Below are 14,886 nucleotides of genomic sequence, written 5' to 3'. Positions count from 1 at the left end.
TTCTTCCAAGTACATCATGACCCCCTCATCCTCTTCCTTTTAAACTGGAGAAGGGAAGACGTGAAAGGCATGCCCTCTACCGTCACCTCCCATCCCTACCCTGTCCTGAACATCAGGAGCTATTACTAGTTTTGAAAGGAGGGACTGTGGGTTCTAGGGTGGTGTGGATAGCAAAGGAGAGGGCGTGAACCCCTAATTTTTCTCTCTCCTACGTATCGCTTTTCCAGAAAGCTGTGGGTTGTTCGAAGAAGAATTTTCAGAAAGTTGGGACTGGGCAGATAGAGTTGAGTCCTAACCTGTGGTTCCATTGTTGGCTCCAGTACCCAACTTTTTCTCAACCATAGCGTTTCTCCCGTCTTCTCCATTTTGTAGGCCTCACGGGCTCAGGGCCACTGTACATAGGCTCCTCTCTGCTCTCCATCAAAGAACTTCCACCTTAACCTAGTGGCCTCCCTCGGTTTTGCCCCCGAGTACCCAGCAAGGTTTCTTGCACCAAATGATTAATTCTTTTCTGACTTGTGGGGCTTCCCTGCCACATACAGCAGAGCCCTTACCCAGAACCCAGCCCAGTCCCATCCCTACTTCAATCTCAGTTCTGTGTGGGCTTTGCCCTTCCCACTGTGGGAGGGAGGCAGCTCAGGGACCACCATTGTGGGACCCTCTTGGGACACCTCCCCTCTGATTCAGAAACACACTTCTACCTCTTCACTTTTAACTCCTACAGATAGAGCCAGCAGTTTCTGGCACTTTTCTCAAGCAGGTGCCTCATGCTGGCTTCTCCGCTAGGGTTTCAGGACAGACTACCAAGGACCTGCCTCGTCACTCAAGCCTCAGCCTCCTTCCAGTCTAACCCCTTTTCTGTCTAGAAATCACTTTGGTTTACCATTGGGAACTGAGCAGGTCCAAGACCAGGCTTCTGCTCCTGCCCAGGCCAGTAATCCTTGTTTGAGGTGAAAACCTTAAAACTTAGCTCCTCCGGTCCCTGATTGGAAGCAATATGGAATGAATAAGCATGTTTTCATTTAGGCAGGGTAGCTTGGGATACCTTAAAACAACAACAAAAAGATAAAAATGTCAGGCAAGTTACGATCAGACTAGGCAATTTGCTTATAAAAATTACTTTCAGTGAGTCCCAGGGACTAGGAAGATTATTAAAAAAAAAAAAAAAAAGCGTCCACCTTGGTACGTAGCCACCACCTACATGCTGTGCATGTTATTGGGACTCATAGGAAATGGTATGTTGAAATCCAAGCGCGATTCACTGCTGCCATTCTCCTTGCTGTGCCTGGTCTTTATCACTAGACCCAGCAATAGTTCTTACACTCCCTGCCACCTTCTCTGTACCCTTGGTTCACAGAGGCAAATGGGCCTTAGAATGTAAAGCCCCAGGCTATAAAAGGAGTCCTCTCCTTTCTGCCTGCTCTTTACTTCCCCTTGAATTCTCTTCCTCCATTAGTGATGCTGGTAAACTCATACAGACAAAGCAACTATTTAAAACCTTGTAAGTGGGGCCTCGCTCATCTTTGTTTTTTCTCCTCCCTTCCCCTCCTCACTTCCCTTCTGTCCTCTTCCTTCTTCCCTCAGTGGCCTCACCATCCACTAGGAATCTCCCTGTCACTGTGAAGTTTGCTGGTGCAGAGGAACATCTGCCATTGCCTTTTTTGGACCATGGCCACCCAGCTGTTTCTTAAACCTCCCTTCCCAAAATTAAAAAAAAATAAAGCCTCATTGGCCTGGTCGTTCCAAGGATAAGAACACCTGTATCCTACGCTCAGTGCTCAAACCCACTTCAGTATCCTTACTGAGGCCGTAAGAGCCTGAGGGGCATCTGCCCAGGTAGCAGCCGTGGCATGTGGCAAAGACCAAACAGGGACCACAAAAAGGGGTGATGTCCCCTTTCCCTGCCACCTCCCCCAGCCTCTGTCACCAATGAGCTGCCTTGAACAGGGGTAGGGCCCCTCTAACCTTCACAGTAGCTGGTCAGGGATGGGTGTAGTCCTGGAGGCCAAGGGTGACATGCCCAGGTGTGTCAGCTCAAAGGATCTCTGCATCATCTTTAAGAGGTGGGAGGCAAGGAAAGGAACACCAAGGAGTTTTTTGTTTTTTTTTTCCCCCCATAAACCTTTTACAAATGGCATTTTGTTAATGGAAATCTGGGAAGCAGGTGTGATTAATTTTTTGCTCGTAGGTAATTGTCCTAAGTTGAAAATTTCCCACTGCCCTGAACTTTCCCTAGTAGCCCTTTAAATTCCTCCTCCCCTTTTGGTAGCTGTTTTCTCCACCCTTTACCTTCCCTCTTATCTAGGAGCTGTTTTTAAGCACGATTTTTTTTTTTGAACAGTTTATTTTGTACAGGATCAATATTTTGCTTTTTAACAAGGATATTTATGTAATAAGAAACTTTGCCTTAGGCAGGTGTTGGCCAGAAAAGTCCAGATTCCTCTGGGACCCCATCCTGGCCTCTCCTGGAGCTCTGAACCTGCTGTGGAAGGAATTGGCTGCGACCTTTGCCACTGGAGAGTAGGGTCTGGGGAGAGGGGAGGGGTACACCAGCCCTAAAGAGAGGAGAACTTACCACGGTCATCTAGTACCTCCGTGGAGGGCTTTGGAAAAAGTATTCCAGTCCAATTCTTTAGGCGTCAGCCGACTTTCTTAGCTGATTCTCCGCATACACACTCCTCCACCTCTGAGTATTCGGCACTAGAACTCCCGAAAACTCTTTTTAGGCCCTTCCCTTCCAGTGGTCAAGGCTTTGGAGCCACTCCTTTGTAACGCCAGATTATTTAAAGAGAGAAAAATACAAGACAAAACCTTCTAGCACTTTGTAAACACAGTAAATAACCTCTTGGAGTATTTTTGGCTTTATATAAAACAAGGTTTTTATTGTAAAATATAAGTGCCATTAGAAAATGCACAGGGCGTATCTTTGTTAAAGTAGATTTTTCAATGTTTTACAGAATTACATTTTCAAAAAAAGTTTTTATAATGAAGTTGTTTATTAAAAACTTCTGAATGATGTGTTTGGAAGTTGTGAACCTTTCTGATGGGCGAGGGTTGGAGACAGACTGGGGAAGAATTGGAATGTCCAGACATCTTCAGTAGCCCAGGGATTGGTGAGTATAGGGCAGAGAGTTAACAACAACTCACATTAGCACCTTGTACAACTCTGTACTTTTAAATGAAAATGTCTTAATTGGATGTCTTTGAGGTAGGTGGCATCATTTTATCAGTTAAAAAGTCTTGGATGCAAGGGTCAGAAAATCAAATTCTTAATTGGCTTAAGCAGTGCAATTTCATGTAACCGAAAATGCCTGATGTAAAGCAGTCTGTAGGATTGATCCATCAGCTCAAACGTGGTTGGTCTCATCGTTCCTGTTTCTCTCTGCCCCATCTTGTGCAATTGTGACTTCAACTTCAGGCCGTGCAGAGGGGCTTCTCCTTTTGTGTATGAGTAGAAGGCTGCCATGATTCTAGACCTCTCATTCTCACACAGTGCTGACCAGGAGCAGAAAGGGACCCTTCCCAGGCTCTGTTAGAAAAGGAGTCCTTTTGTTCACAGAAGCCCCAGTAAACATGTTTCACTGGCCCTGATGGAGTTCTGTGCCATTCTAGAACCAATCAGTATAGCCAGTGATGACAAGGCTAAGACGAGGGGAGAAGTGATTTCCCAGAGGAAGTTGCAGGTACTATTAAGATGAGGAATGGATGTTGGTTGTCCAAGAAAAGACAAAGGTCTACCGTAGTCACCCGCGGCCTAAGATCTACAGCTGGTAAGTGACAGAGCTAGGACCTGACCTTGCCCACGCTTGTGCCCAACCATTGGGTTCAGGCACTGTTGAGGCTGACAGATACTCACCTGATGGCATTGCTTGGCCAGACCCTAATGTAGATAGTCATCATCATCCTGGGCCCTGTCCCTTGTGCTGAGATCCTCCCATCCCTCAGACTGAACTGGCTTTTCTGTGGCCTGAAGCCAGTGTTATAGAGCCAAGTAATGCCGTTTACTCTCAGGACCCAGCCCAAGTGCTTGTGTTAATATACAGGTGTTTTGTGTAAAAGGCAGTGGGCTGATCCTTCATCTCTTTGGCCTTCCATTATAATTGACAAATGTTAGCTGTCCACCCCAGGGAACAGCTAGAGAAGGGGGTTTATCTTATCCCCTGGGTGGGAGAAGACTGAAGGCTTTCTGGAGGAGGTGGCAGGGGGTTCCAGGCAGAAATGGGGGCATTGGGAGTACTGACCACTCCCTCCCCCACAGCTGAGACCACAGGAGTGCAGCTGTATTTGCAGGGTCAGGGCTGCAGGGGCTGGTCCAACCAGGGTCTTAGCTTACCCAAGAATACAGCTTGCACTCTGGAGTTTGTGTTTGTGAGTTGGCTAGCAAAGAGCAATAGCCCCTGGGCCTAGGACAACAGATGAAGCAAGACCCGTCTCCTTGCAGCCACCCAGCACAGGAAGATCCAGTCATACGGGGGAACCCAGACAGATACCCACTTGCTCCCTCGTTTGCAGTATTGTAAGACCTTTCTTGCCCCAGGCCTTTTCATTCCGACCTGTCATCTGTGGCTCCCAGTTTGAGTCTGGTCAGTCTCTTCCAAAGCTACCTCTTGAGTCCTCTGTGTATGCCTGAATAATTTATCCTGTACAAGGTGCAAGTGTCACACAGCTGTCCCAAAGCCACAGTCGAATTTGGGAGCCAAGCGAATCCCACCTGTCCACCCAAATCTGGGGAACACTAATCACCTGGGCGTAGTGGCGTGATCAGGGCTTAAGTTTGTCCCTTGGTGCCTGCTCCAAGCTGCTCCTTGCTCGGTTCACCCCTGCACTTCTCCCTCAACCGCCAGCGCCCTACTAATCTGGGGCCAGTTCTGGCCGTCGCCCGCGATCGCGTCCCCACCGGGCAGTGCCCTGTCCCTCTTCTAGTCCTCCAGGCCCCCCTCACATCCGAGAAACCCTTGCGAATCACATCCGGAAAGGGTGGGCGCAAGGGGCGGAGCGCGCGCCGGAGAAGAACGCACCTCCCCGACTCCCACCCGCCGTCCCGCAGCCGCTGTCAGCCGCCCCATTTTCCAGAGCCGCCTGTGTCGCCCGCGCGCCCGAGCTCCCCAGGCCACAGGTCCCACAGGTGATGGCAGAGAAAGGCGCTGGGGGCCTGCAAGCCGACGCGTGTCCGCCGGCCGGCCCCAAGGCCCTGGCCCGAGAAGCGAGGTCGCGCGGGCACCCCGACCCGGCCGCGGGCCCTGGGAGCGCCCCGCCTGCCCCAGAGCGCCGGGAAGTGGCCTCCGCGGTGACTGGCCGGAGCCTGGAAGACGGTCCTGTCGGGGACGAAGCCCCAGAAACCCGTGGCGCAGGGTGGGGGGGCCGGGCGGGAGCCAGCGGGAAGGCCGAGGAAGTGACGACTGAGGAGGGCGCCATCTTCATGGAGGAGGTGGAGAAGCCGCAGGTGGGGGCGGAGGAGGTGGGGGAGGAGAAGATGGAGGTGTTGGAGAAGCTGGTGGCGGAGGAGAAGCTGGAGGTGGTAGCGGAGGAGCAGGAGGTTCCAGGGCCCCTGAACCTTGATGGCCCTGTCGTGGACCCACTGGAGGCCATCCAGTGGGAGCTGGAGGCGGTGAGTGCCCAGGCCGACCGGGCCTACCTCCGGCTTGAGCGTAGGTTTGGGCGGATGCGCCGGCTGCAGCTAGCCCGGAGGAGCTTCATTATACAGAATATTCCAGGCTTCTGGGTCACCGCCTTCCTGAATCACCCGCAGCTGTCAGCCATGATCAGCCCTCGAGATGAAGACATGCTCGGCTACCTGATGAATTTGGAGGTGAGGGAGCTCAGGCACGCCAGGACCGGCTGCAAGTTCAAGTTCCGATTTTGGAGCAACCCCTACTTCCGGAACAAAGTCATCGTGAAGGAGTATGAATGCAGACCCTCAGGCCGGGTGGTGTGTATTGCCACTCGAATCCGATGGCACCGGGGCCAGGAACCCCCCGCCCTCGTACACAGGAACCGGGACACCGTCCGCAGCTTCTTCAGCTGGTTCTCACAGCACAGCCTCGCCGAGGCCGACAGGGTTGCCCAGATTATTAAAGAGGACCTGTGGCCCAACCCTCTGCAGTACTACCTGCTTGGGGATAGGCCGGGCAGAGCCAGGCAGGGCCTAGCACGGTGGCCCATAGAGGTCCCTCCTAGGCCCTACGGGTTCCAGTCGGGCTAAGTCCTGCCCTGGGACACGCTCCCTACCTAAGACTCCCTTCAGTCTCCTGTGGACCTGTGCTTAGGCTGATGAGGGGCCCCCTACCATCTCCTTTCTCCTCTGAGCATTCTGGCTCCTCTGGACGTTCAGTTCAGTGTACTCAGCTCCCAGATTGTGGCCTTCGTGTTTCCACGTGTGCTTCTGTGCCAACATCACGTTGCTGTTACATGCCAGTGCTGCAGATGTGCATGTCATTTGACCCTCACGGCCTGGACCTATCCGTCATGGCCTTCCCATCCATTTTTGACATGGGCGCCTATGAGTCATTGCTAGGATGACCGGTGCATCTTTGAGGCCTGCTACTTCAAGCCTACAACATGCTGGGCTTTTCCTTCATGCTGGCTGTGATCATGGTGGCCTCACACATGGGCTGTGGCAAGCTAAGCCTCATCACCCAAGATGAAGCAGGTTCATTTGGTGCCGGCTATCTGCCAGACCTAGACATTCCACGGCTTCAGGACCACAGGCTACGCTACCACCAACTAGACTGTTGGGCATCTGGCAGAATGGACATGCAGCTAGCAGATGGCTACTGAGCATGGAGAAGGCCAAGGGCACGAAGCAGAGGGCAGTGCGTTCTTTGTGATCACCCTGCTCTTTCTACTCCTGTGTTTGTCCTACATCGTGGCCTATCGACTGTGAAGGTCTGTGCCATGCTCCACCAGCACCTGGCAAGGACCTTTTGGATGAGTTTTGCCCAGGCTGCCGTCAGCCCTGTTCCTGACCCGTGGTCTACAAGGACCTCAGGAACTACCTGTGGGCCCAGGTGGGCCACCTGTCAATGCACAGGAGAACTACAACTCCCCTCGCCCAGGAACTCTGCCAGGCTGGTTTATTTGGGCATGTGCTTGAGGCAGGGGCAAAGACAGCATTCCTTCCAGGAGCCCACCTTCCTGGGCCCCAGTCACTGGACCCATACGGCATTCAGGCTTTTTGCCTCAGTGTTTTCCAGCTGCCAGGCTGGGGGTGCTGGGAAGAGGTATTTCTGGTCATGAGGCCTGTCTACACCTGCCCAGAAACAGAAGGAAGAAAAAAAAAAAAACTAAAGAAACAAGGTTTTTACAAACAGCTAAGGAGACAGGCTTTCTTGTTGAATTTTCCTCTCTCTCTCTCTCTCTCTAGAGGTCCAGAAAGTAGACTGCCCCCTCTGCTCCTTTAACAAGACCTAGAACCTTCAAGGGGGCCCATGGAGGGCTGCAGGACATAGAGACCAGGCAGTCCAGGCCCACAGGAGCAGGGAGAGTTCATTGTTCCTATGCTGTGTTCTTTGAGACTAACTTTAGCCCAGCTCCACTTTCTTCTCCCTTTCCTCCAAGCCTCCCTCTTCCCAACCAGGCTTGCGGGCTGTTGTCTCGTGTCTCATTTCTGGGGGGCTTATGACATTGTCCAGGTCCTTCCCACGAAGGCCTTGCCTGTGCTCCCAAGGACCCAGGGAGACCTTAGCCCAAAGTGATGGGGAGGGCAACAGAAGCCACAGCGCAATGGAAAGGCAGGAGTGGCAGAGAGCATGCGGGGTGGAGGGAGGAGAGCCCCTGAGTTTTCCTGCCTTTTTTGATTCACCAATACCTTTTGTAAATTAGAAAAACCCGTAACAGAACAATGTAACTTTAGAGGTTCTCTTCCTCTGTCCTTTTCTCTCGTTCTCTCTCTTCCTCTCTGTCTCTTTCTCTGTCCAGGTATAATGTTGAGTATGTAGAAAATGAATGCTTTTTATTTTGCCGCTGTTAAGTAAGACCCTCTGCATCATCCCTTTCTCCGTTTCAGTGGGGTGGGGAAATTGAGCCGCATAGGCGTGCTTGTTGCTTTTAGTTGAGAACATTTACAAGAGGATCAGTGTAATTTTTCTGTGCCGTTTGGAAACTTATGACTATTCACTATTGTTATCAAGTTACTGTGGCCTGTTACTATAACTGTACTTAGAAGTGGAGTTTGAAGAAGGTGGTTTTGTAGGATTTAAGACTGGGCATTGTTACCACGTTCTGTGAGAAAACCTCCCAAAAGAAATCTAACTCTGGGTGGTCTGGATGATTCTGTGCCCTGGTGGCTGTGTTGTAATGGCACCACTATGACGTCTCTGCTTCTAAACAGAAATATTTGTGAGGTGGCTTTGTCCAGTCAGAAGAAGATTGATGGCACCTTGTCTTCTATATGCATGATAAAAAAATAAAATGAAAACCTTTATATCTGGGGGGGGAAACAGCTTAGATCATGTACTCGCCCTGTCCAAAACCCTCCACTGGCAAAAAAATCCTACTTTCTTATCATGGCCACAAAGCCCTGTATTTTCTGTCCTGCTGACTACCCCCGTCAGCCACCCTCCATCATTCCTTTTACACCTGCCCCTGGCCTCTCTGCTGCCCTTTAAACACCAAGCATGTTCCATCCTCGAAGGTTTTACACTTGCTTTTCCCTCTTTCTGGAATTTTCTTCCTCCAGATACCCTCTTCTGTGGCTCCCTCATTCGTTCTGGCCTCAGTTCAAACATCACTTCAGAGGCCTTCCCTGGCCTGCCTGCCTAGAATGATTCTCCACCCTTCCCATCTCCCATCCCTTCCAGATTTTTTCCATATCACTTGCTACTCTCTGAAATGATATTGTTTTATCTTTCCCCCTCTAACGTGTGTCAGAACAAGGGCCCATCTATCTGCTGTTTTGCGCCATGTGGCTATGTCCAGCACCTCAATAATTATTTGTTTTGTGAATGACTTTATCCAGTCATGTCAGTATTATGCTAAAAACAAACAAAAAAACAACCAGAAACCAGTTGCCAGTAAGTCGATTCCAGACTCATGGCGACCCCGTGCGTGTCAGAGTAGAACTGCACTCCATAAGGTTTTCAAATGGCTGATTTTTCAGAAATGGATGGCCAGGCCTTTCTTCCAAGGTGCCTCTGGGTGAGCTCAAATCTCCAACCTTTAGTTAGCAGCAGAGCACGTTAATCATTTGCACCACCTAGGGTGCTAAACCAAAAAAAACAAACTCACTGCCATTGAGTCGATTCCGACTCATAGCGACCCTATACAAAACAAAGTAACAAGGCATTCTTCCTGTCCAGAGGCTTTCAGTTGAATGGAGAAGGGTGGGAGGAGATGAAGGGTGACCATATAACTTGTCATCCAGCTGGAACGCATTTGGAAATGAAAGGGAGTGCTACTAATAATTACGCCAAGAGGCCTAAACTGGTATGTAATGGTCACCCTCAGGAGACAGAATACAACTAAGTCCAGCTTGGCATATAGCTTACTCCAACTGAATGTGATATGGGACCAGAGGGTGCAGACTTCTTTGGAGAAGGGACACTGGAGCTGGCCTTTGAGGACTAGGCAGTTGTTGAGAAAGTGGGGTTGGAGAAGAGAATTCTCAGCAGAACAAACCGCATGAGCAAAGGCACTGGGTATGAAATTACAGGATGTGTTCAGGGCACAGCAAGTGCCCTGGGTGTGGCTGCATGGGGAAGGCAAGGCTGGTGGGTAGGTTGAGACCCACTTGTGAAAATAGGAACTCTGAATGCCAAACCAAGGCATTTACTGCAGACAGTGGAGAGGGGTATCAGGCATGGTTCAGAGAAGAGGGGAACTCACACAGGGCAGCTGGAGTTAAGGGGAGGTGTTTACAACTTCATTTCTCTAGTGTCTTCAGTTTGAACCTTATCCATCTGTCCAGGTGGCAGCTCCTTCAGAAAGTCGCCCATGATTGCCCCAGCCCACAACTACTACCACCTCCCAAGTACAATCTGAAGCCAGAATTTTGGGCACCCTTGCCTGGCCAGGCTCCACCCTCTGGGTGTCTCTTGTGCCGAGCACCTGTCATTGACACTCCCTGGGGAATCAGAGTGAGCCTCTAAGCTCCCGATGATCCTGGAAGTTGGTGTTCACGTGGTTTGCTGCCCATACCTGGTGGCTGGCAGGTGCATGTCGGCTCCAGCAGCCCAAATCTGGACCCAGCTGCACCTCAGGCCTTGACAACGGTGCTTATCTGCTCTCTGCTGCATGGCACCTTCCATCACACCATGGCTGGCCTTGTCAGGGGCATGTCCCAGCCACTTTCCTAATGTGGGGAACCCACTGCTGCTTGCTCTGATTCCCTCACCTGTTTATTCACACATCTTAGCATCCCGTAGGTACTGGGCACTGGGGCTACGAGATGACTGTTCTAGCTTCTCTGCCTTCAGTGAGCTCGCGTCCAATGGCAAAGCTGAAAAACAATGAGACGTTCCGCTAACATTTACTGAGCACCTGCTCTGTGCCAGGTGCTTATATGGACAGTCAGCAGCCAGAGTGGCCTCTAAACCTAGGACAGGCCATGTCCTGCCTCTGTTCCAATCACTCCAAAGGCCCGAGTCTCACAAAGTGCTCCCCGTGGCTCTTCTACTTCACCTCCTATGCCACTCCCCTCCGTATCTCTTTCCAGCTACACCAGCCTCCTACTGGTTCTCAAGCCTGGCTCAGGACCTTCTTGCTTGCTGTCCGTCTGCCTGGAGCTGCCTTCTCCAGATATTTGTACAGCTGGTTCCGCTCTTCAAGTCTCTGTTCAAATGTTATGATTTCACCTCTTCAGGGAAGACTTCCCTGACCACCCTTCCTGAAAAACGCCCTGCCCCTCTCCCTTCCCTTTCTCTGATTTGGATTTTGTGGCACTTCTGACCACTTGATATTAGATTGTACATTCATTCATTCGCCTTGTTCTCTATGTCTTGGGGACTTTGTTTGCTGCTGTGTCCCACTCACCTAGAATAGTGCCCGACACAGCCTGGGGCTCAGTAACTCTGTGTGGAATGAATGAATGCCTCACACCCTCAAGGAGTAGCAAGGTCGTCTGGGTGGGCGAGGGCAACAGCATGTACGGAGGCGCAGAAGCCCCGTGAGGGTCCTCCCCAGGGCTTGAAACTCTCTGAAGGCAGCTCTCCTCCAGTCATTGGAATTGAGGCAGTAAATGTCTCCGGGTCCATTTCCCAGTCCCCACTGTGGAGAGATGGCCACCTGGCTTAGACCTGCTGCAAGGGCAAGGAAGGAGGTCAGGGTGAGATGGGTACTTCCTGCGCAAGTGGGAAGAGCAAACACAAGGCTCTGACTCCAGGGTTTTGCTCACCTTCGGTCTCAGGCCTCTGCACTATCTTGTTGGCCTAGGAAAGAACTTTGGACGAGTTCTTTCCAATCTGAGAAAAATCTATCCAAAACTATGGCAATTACTGGTAATCGGCAACTGGCCTGATTACAGCTCTGGGGACTTTGAAATCTTCCTCCAAGGATACGATTTCAACACAAAAATTCAAGAAAGTCCCACCTTGTCCTTGCTCAGCAGGAAAACTAAACATTGACTTGGGTTGATGAACTTTGAGGCCCCTTCCTCACAGGTTCCACTATCAGAGCTGACTCAGGAGTGCAAGGGCGAGGGCTATGGTGAGCAGGCACCCCGGGCTGTGGTGGTGCGTGCCCCGGGCAGCTCTTGACAACACCTTGCGGCCTTGACAGCTCTCCCCTAGTTTCCTCATCAAACGGAGAAACTTCAAATTTCTTAGAACTCATTGCCATTGACTTAATTTTGACTCACAGTGACCCTGTAAGACAGCGTAGAAATGCCCTATAGGGTTTCCTGTAAATCTTTCAAATTCCTCAGAAGGTGCCTCCTCTCCACATGCACTGCCTACTCACCTCTCCTGGCCTTGTCTGTGTTGCTCTCCCAGTCTGAATGTTCGCTCATGCCTCTTTCCCTAACTCTTGTCCATTTTTCAAGATTCAGCTCAGGTGCTACTCATCTCTGGCCCTGGCTACCCCAGGTCACCCATCCCTCACTGAGGCCACACTGTGTTGGATAAGCCTGGTTATTTGTGTTCCCCCACTGTGCTGAGAACTCTCATGAGAGCGGAGATGTGTCTGTCTTGTTCACGCCTGCCTTCCTGAACCTAGGCTAGTGCCTGGCACACAACAAAACCAAACCCATTACTGTCAGGTCAGTTCTGACTCATGGCAACCCCATGTGTTTGGAGTAGAACTGCTCCAAAGGGTTTTTGAAAGGCCGTGGTTTTTCAGAAGCAGATTGCCAGTCCTGTCTTCAGAGGCGCCTCTGGGTGTGTTCAAATTGCAAACCTTTCAGCTAGTAGTTGAGGGCTTAACCATTTGCTACACCCCGGGAGCCAAAAGTGTGGTATTGGCATAAAAGTAGACAAATGAATGGAACAGGATGCAAATTCCAGAAATAAATCCACACATTTATGGACAATTTTTATCGAAGGCACAAAGGCAAAGGCAAAAGGATAGCCTTCTCAACAAATGGCACTCTAACAGGCGGATTTTCATATGCAAGAAAACACATGTGGATCCATACCTCATATATATTGTATATTAAAATTGCCTCAAAATGGATCATAGACCTAAATGTAAAACCTAAAACTATAAAACTTCTAGAAGAAAACATACGAAAAAATCATTGTGATCTTAGGTTAGACAAAGATGTCTTAAATATGATACCGAAAACAAAGTCCATAAAAGAAGAAATAAACTGGACATCATCAGAATTAAAACTTCTCTTCAAAAGACAGTTAAGAGAATGAAAACACAAGCCACAGACTGGGAGAATATCTTTGCAAAACATATCTGATATATCCAGAATATCTAAAGAGCTCTTAAAACTCAGCAATAAGAAAACAAACAACCCAATAAAAAATGGGCAAAAGGTTTCAACAGACACTTCACCGAAGATACATGGACAGTAAATAAGCACATGAAAAGATGCTCAATTTAATTTTTCATTAGGGAAATGCAAATTAAAGTCACAATGTGATACCACTTTATACCTGTTACCAACACCCAGTACCATCGAGTCAGAATGGCTAAAATGAAAAAGACTGACCATAAACCGTGGTGGCATAGTGGTTAAGTGCTACGGCTGCTAACCAAAGGGTCGGCAGTTCGAATCTGCCAGGCGCTCCTTGGAAACTCTATGGGGCAGTTCTACTCTGTCCTATCGGGTCGCTATGAGTCGGAATTGACTCTACGGCACTGCGTTTGGTTTGGTTGGTTTATACCAAGTATTAGGATGTAGAGGAAATGCGACTCATATATTGCTGGTGGGAATGCAAAATGGTACAACCACCTTAGGAAAAAGCTTGGCAGTTTAAGTTAAACACACACGTACCATATGACCCAGCCATTTCACTGCTAAGTACTTACCCAAGAGAAAAGGAAATGTCCACATGAAGACTTGTACATAAATGAAACGTTCATAGCAGCTTTATTTTAAGGGTTAACTGGAAACAACCCAAATGTTTGTCAACAGATGAACAGATAAATTGTGGTATAGCCATACAATAGAATATTACTCCGAAATTAAAAAAAGGAACGAACTATTGATACATATAACAACATGGATGAATCTTAATTGCTGAACGAAAGAAGCCAAAGAAAAAAAGAATACATACTGATTCCACAGAGCTCTGGGAAATGCAAACTAATCTATAGTAACAGCAGCTCAGTGGTTCCCTGGGGGTGGAGAAGGGCTAGAGAGCAGAACAACAAAGGGGCATGAGGAAACTTTTTGGCTGATGGATACGTTCATGATCTTGATTGTGATGATGGTTTCATGTGCATTAAAACTTATCAAAATGTGAGGCCCATAAAACAATAATACGCATAGCTCAACAATGTATACGAGACTAAATGGGCACACCAGCCCAGGGGCAAGGACAAGAAGGCAGGAAGGAGCAGGAAGGCTGGATGAACGGAATTGGGGAACTCAAGGTCAAGAAAGGGAGGGTGTTGACACATGGTGGGGATTGGCAACCAATGTCACAAAACGATGTGTATTATTTAATGAGAAACTAATTGGCTCTGCAAACCATCTAAAGCACAATAAAAAAAGAAAAAAAAACCAAGGCACTAAGAAAAAAAAGTCAAATTTTGTAGTTTGTTTTATATCAATTATACCACAATAAAGCTGTTTATTTTTTTTTTTTTTAAAGGCAGCTGTAGTATACTGGTTAGAAAGACAGGTTCTGGGTCTGGCTGCCTCAGACTCAGGGCTTTATACCCATTCGTTCCGGTTTAAACCCCTGCCGAGAATTTGGAATTCCATCCCAGATATACTGAGGCAGAATCTACAGTTTAACAAGATCCCCAGGTGATTCTCATGTATAATAAATCTTGAGACCCACTGCTCTACTAGTGGTTCTCAGAATTGGTCCCTAACCAGCAGCGTTAGCATCACCTGGAAACTTGTTAGAAATGTAAATTTTCAGCAGGGGTCCCAACCAAGGCACCTTGGTTTGAATACTACTCCACCACTCACCTGCTATGGGCCCCCCAGCAGTTACAACTACTTGATACCTCAGTTACCTCATCTGTAAAACGGGGCTAATAACAAAATCAGGATTAAATAGGCTAATATACGAAATGTTTGGAAATGCCTGCACAGTAGTCCATAAATAGTACCAGCACCATTTTCCACTGCAGATAAGGAAACCAAGGCTTGGAGTTGGAGGGGATAGGGTATAACAGGTAACTGTTAAGTTTTATTTGCTTTCCATCCCTTACCTTGGGAAACCATTCTTCCCTTATCTCCATTCTAAGTGATTCTGGTGGGGCTGAAATTCACTTCACAGTATCCAGTACCCTCAGGGTATATGGTTCAGGCCTGGGCTGTAATCATAC

At 49.0% G+C, this 14,886-nt stretch overlaps 1 protein-coding gene across 1 annotated transcript; it reads left to right on the top strand.

The window, feature by feature from the left end:
- The first annotated feature begins 1 nt into the window (after position 1).
- LOC100660574 (putative testis-specific Y-encoded-like protein 3) lies at positions 2–6,659 on the top strand. Its single transcript, XM_064275948.1, has one exon. The coding sequence runs from the start codon at positions 5,129–5,131 to the stop codon at positions 6,200–6,202; it is 1,074 nt and encodes a 357-aa protein (XP_064132018.1). The 5' UTR covers positions 2–5,128; the 3' UTR covers positions 6,203–6,659.
- The last annotated feature ends 8,227 nt before the right edge of the window (positions 6,660–14,886 follow it).

The sequence above is a fragment of the Loxodonta africana genome, chromosome 24, assembly GCF_030014295.1.
Source record: "Loxodonta africana isolate mLoxAfr1 chromosome 24, mLoxAfr1.hap2, whole genome shotgun sequence".
Taxonomy (NCBI): domain Eukaryota; kingdom Metazoa; phylum Chordata; class Mammalia; order Proboscidea; family Elephantidae; genus Loxodonta; species Loxodonta africana.
The sequence above is the reverse complement of the archived record's forward strand: the minus strand, read 5'-3'. Positions and strand labels throughout refer to the sequence as shown.

Coding starts and splice junctions, on each gene's coding strand:
- LOC100660574 (XM_064275948.1), top strand. CDS start 5,129: ATGGCAGAGAAAGGCGCTGGGGGCCTGCAAGCCGACGCGTGTCCGCCG.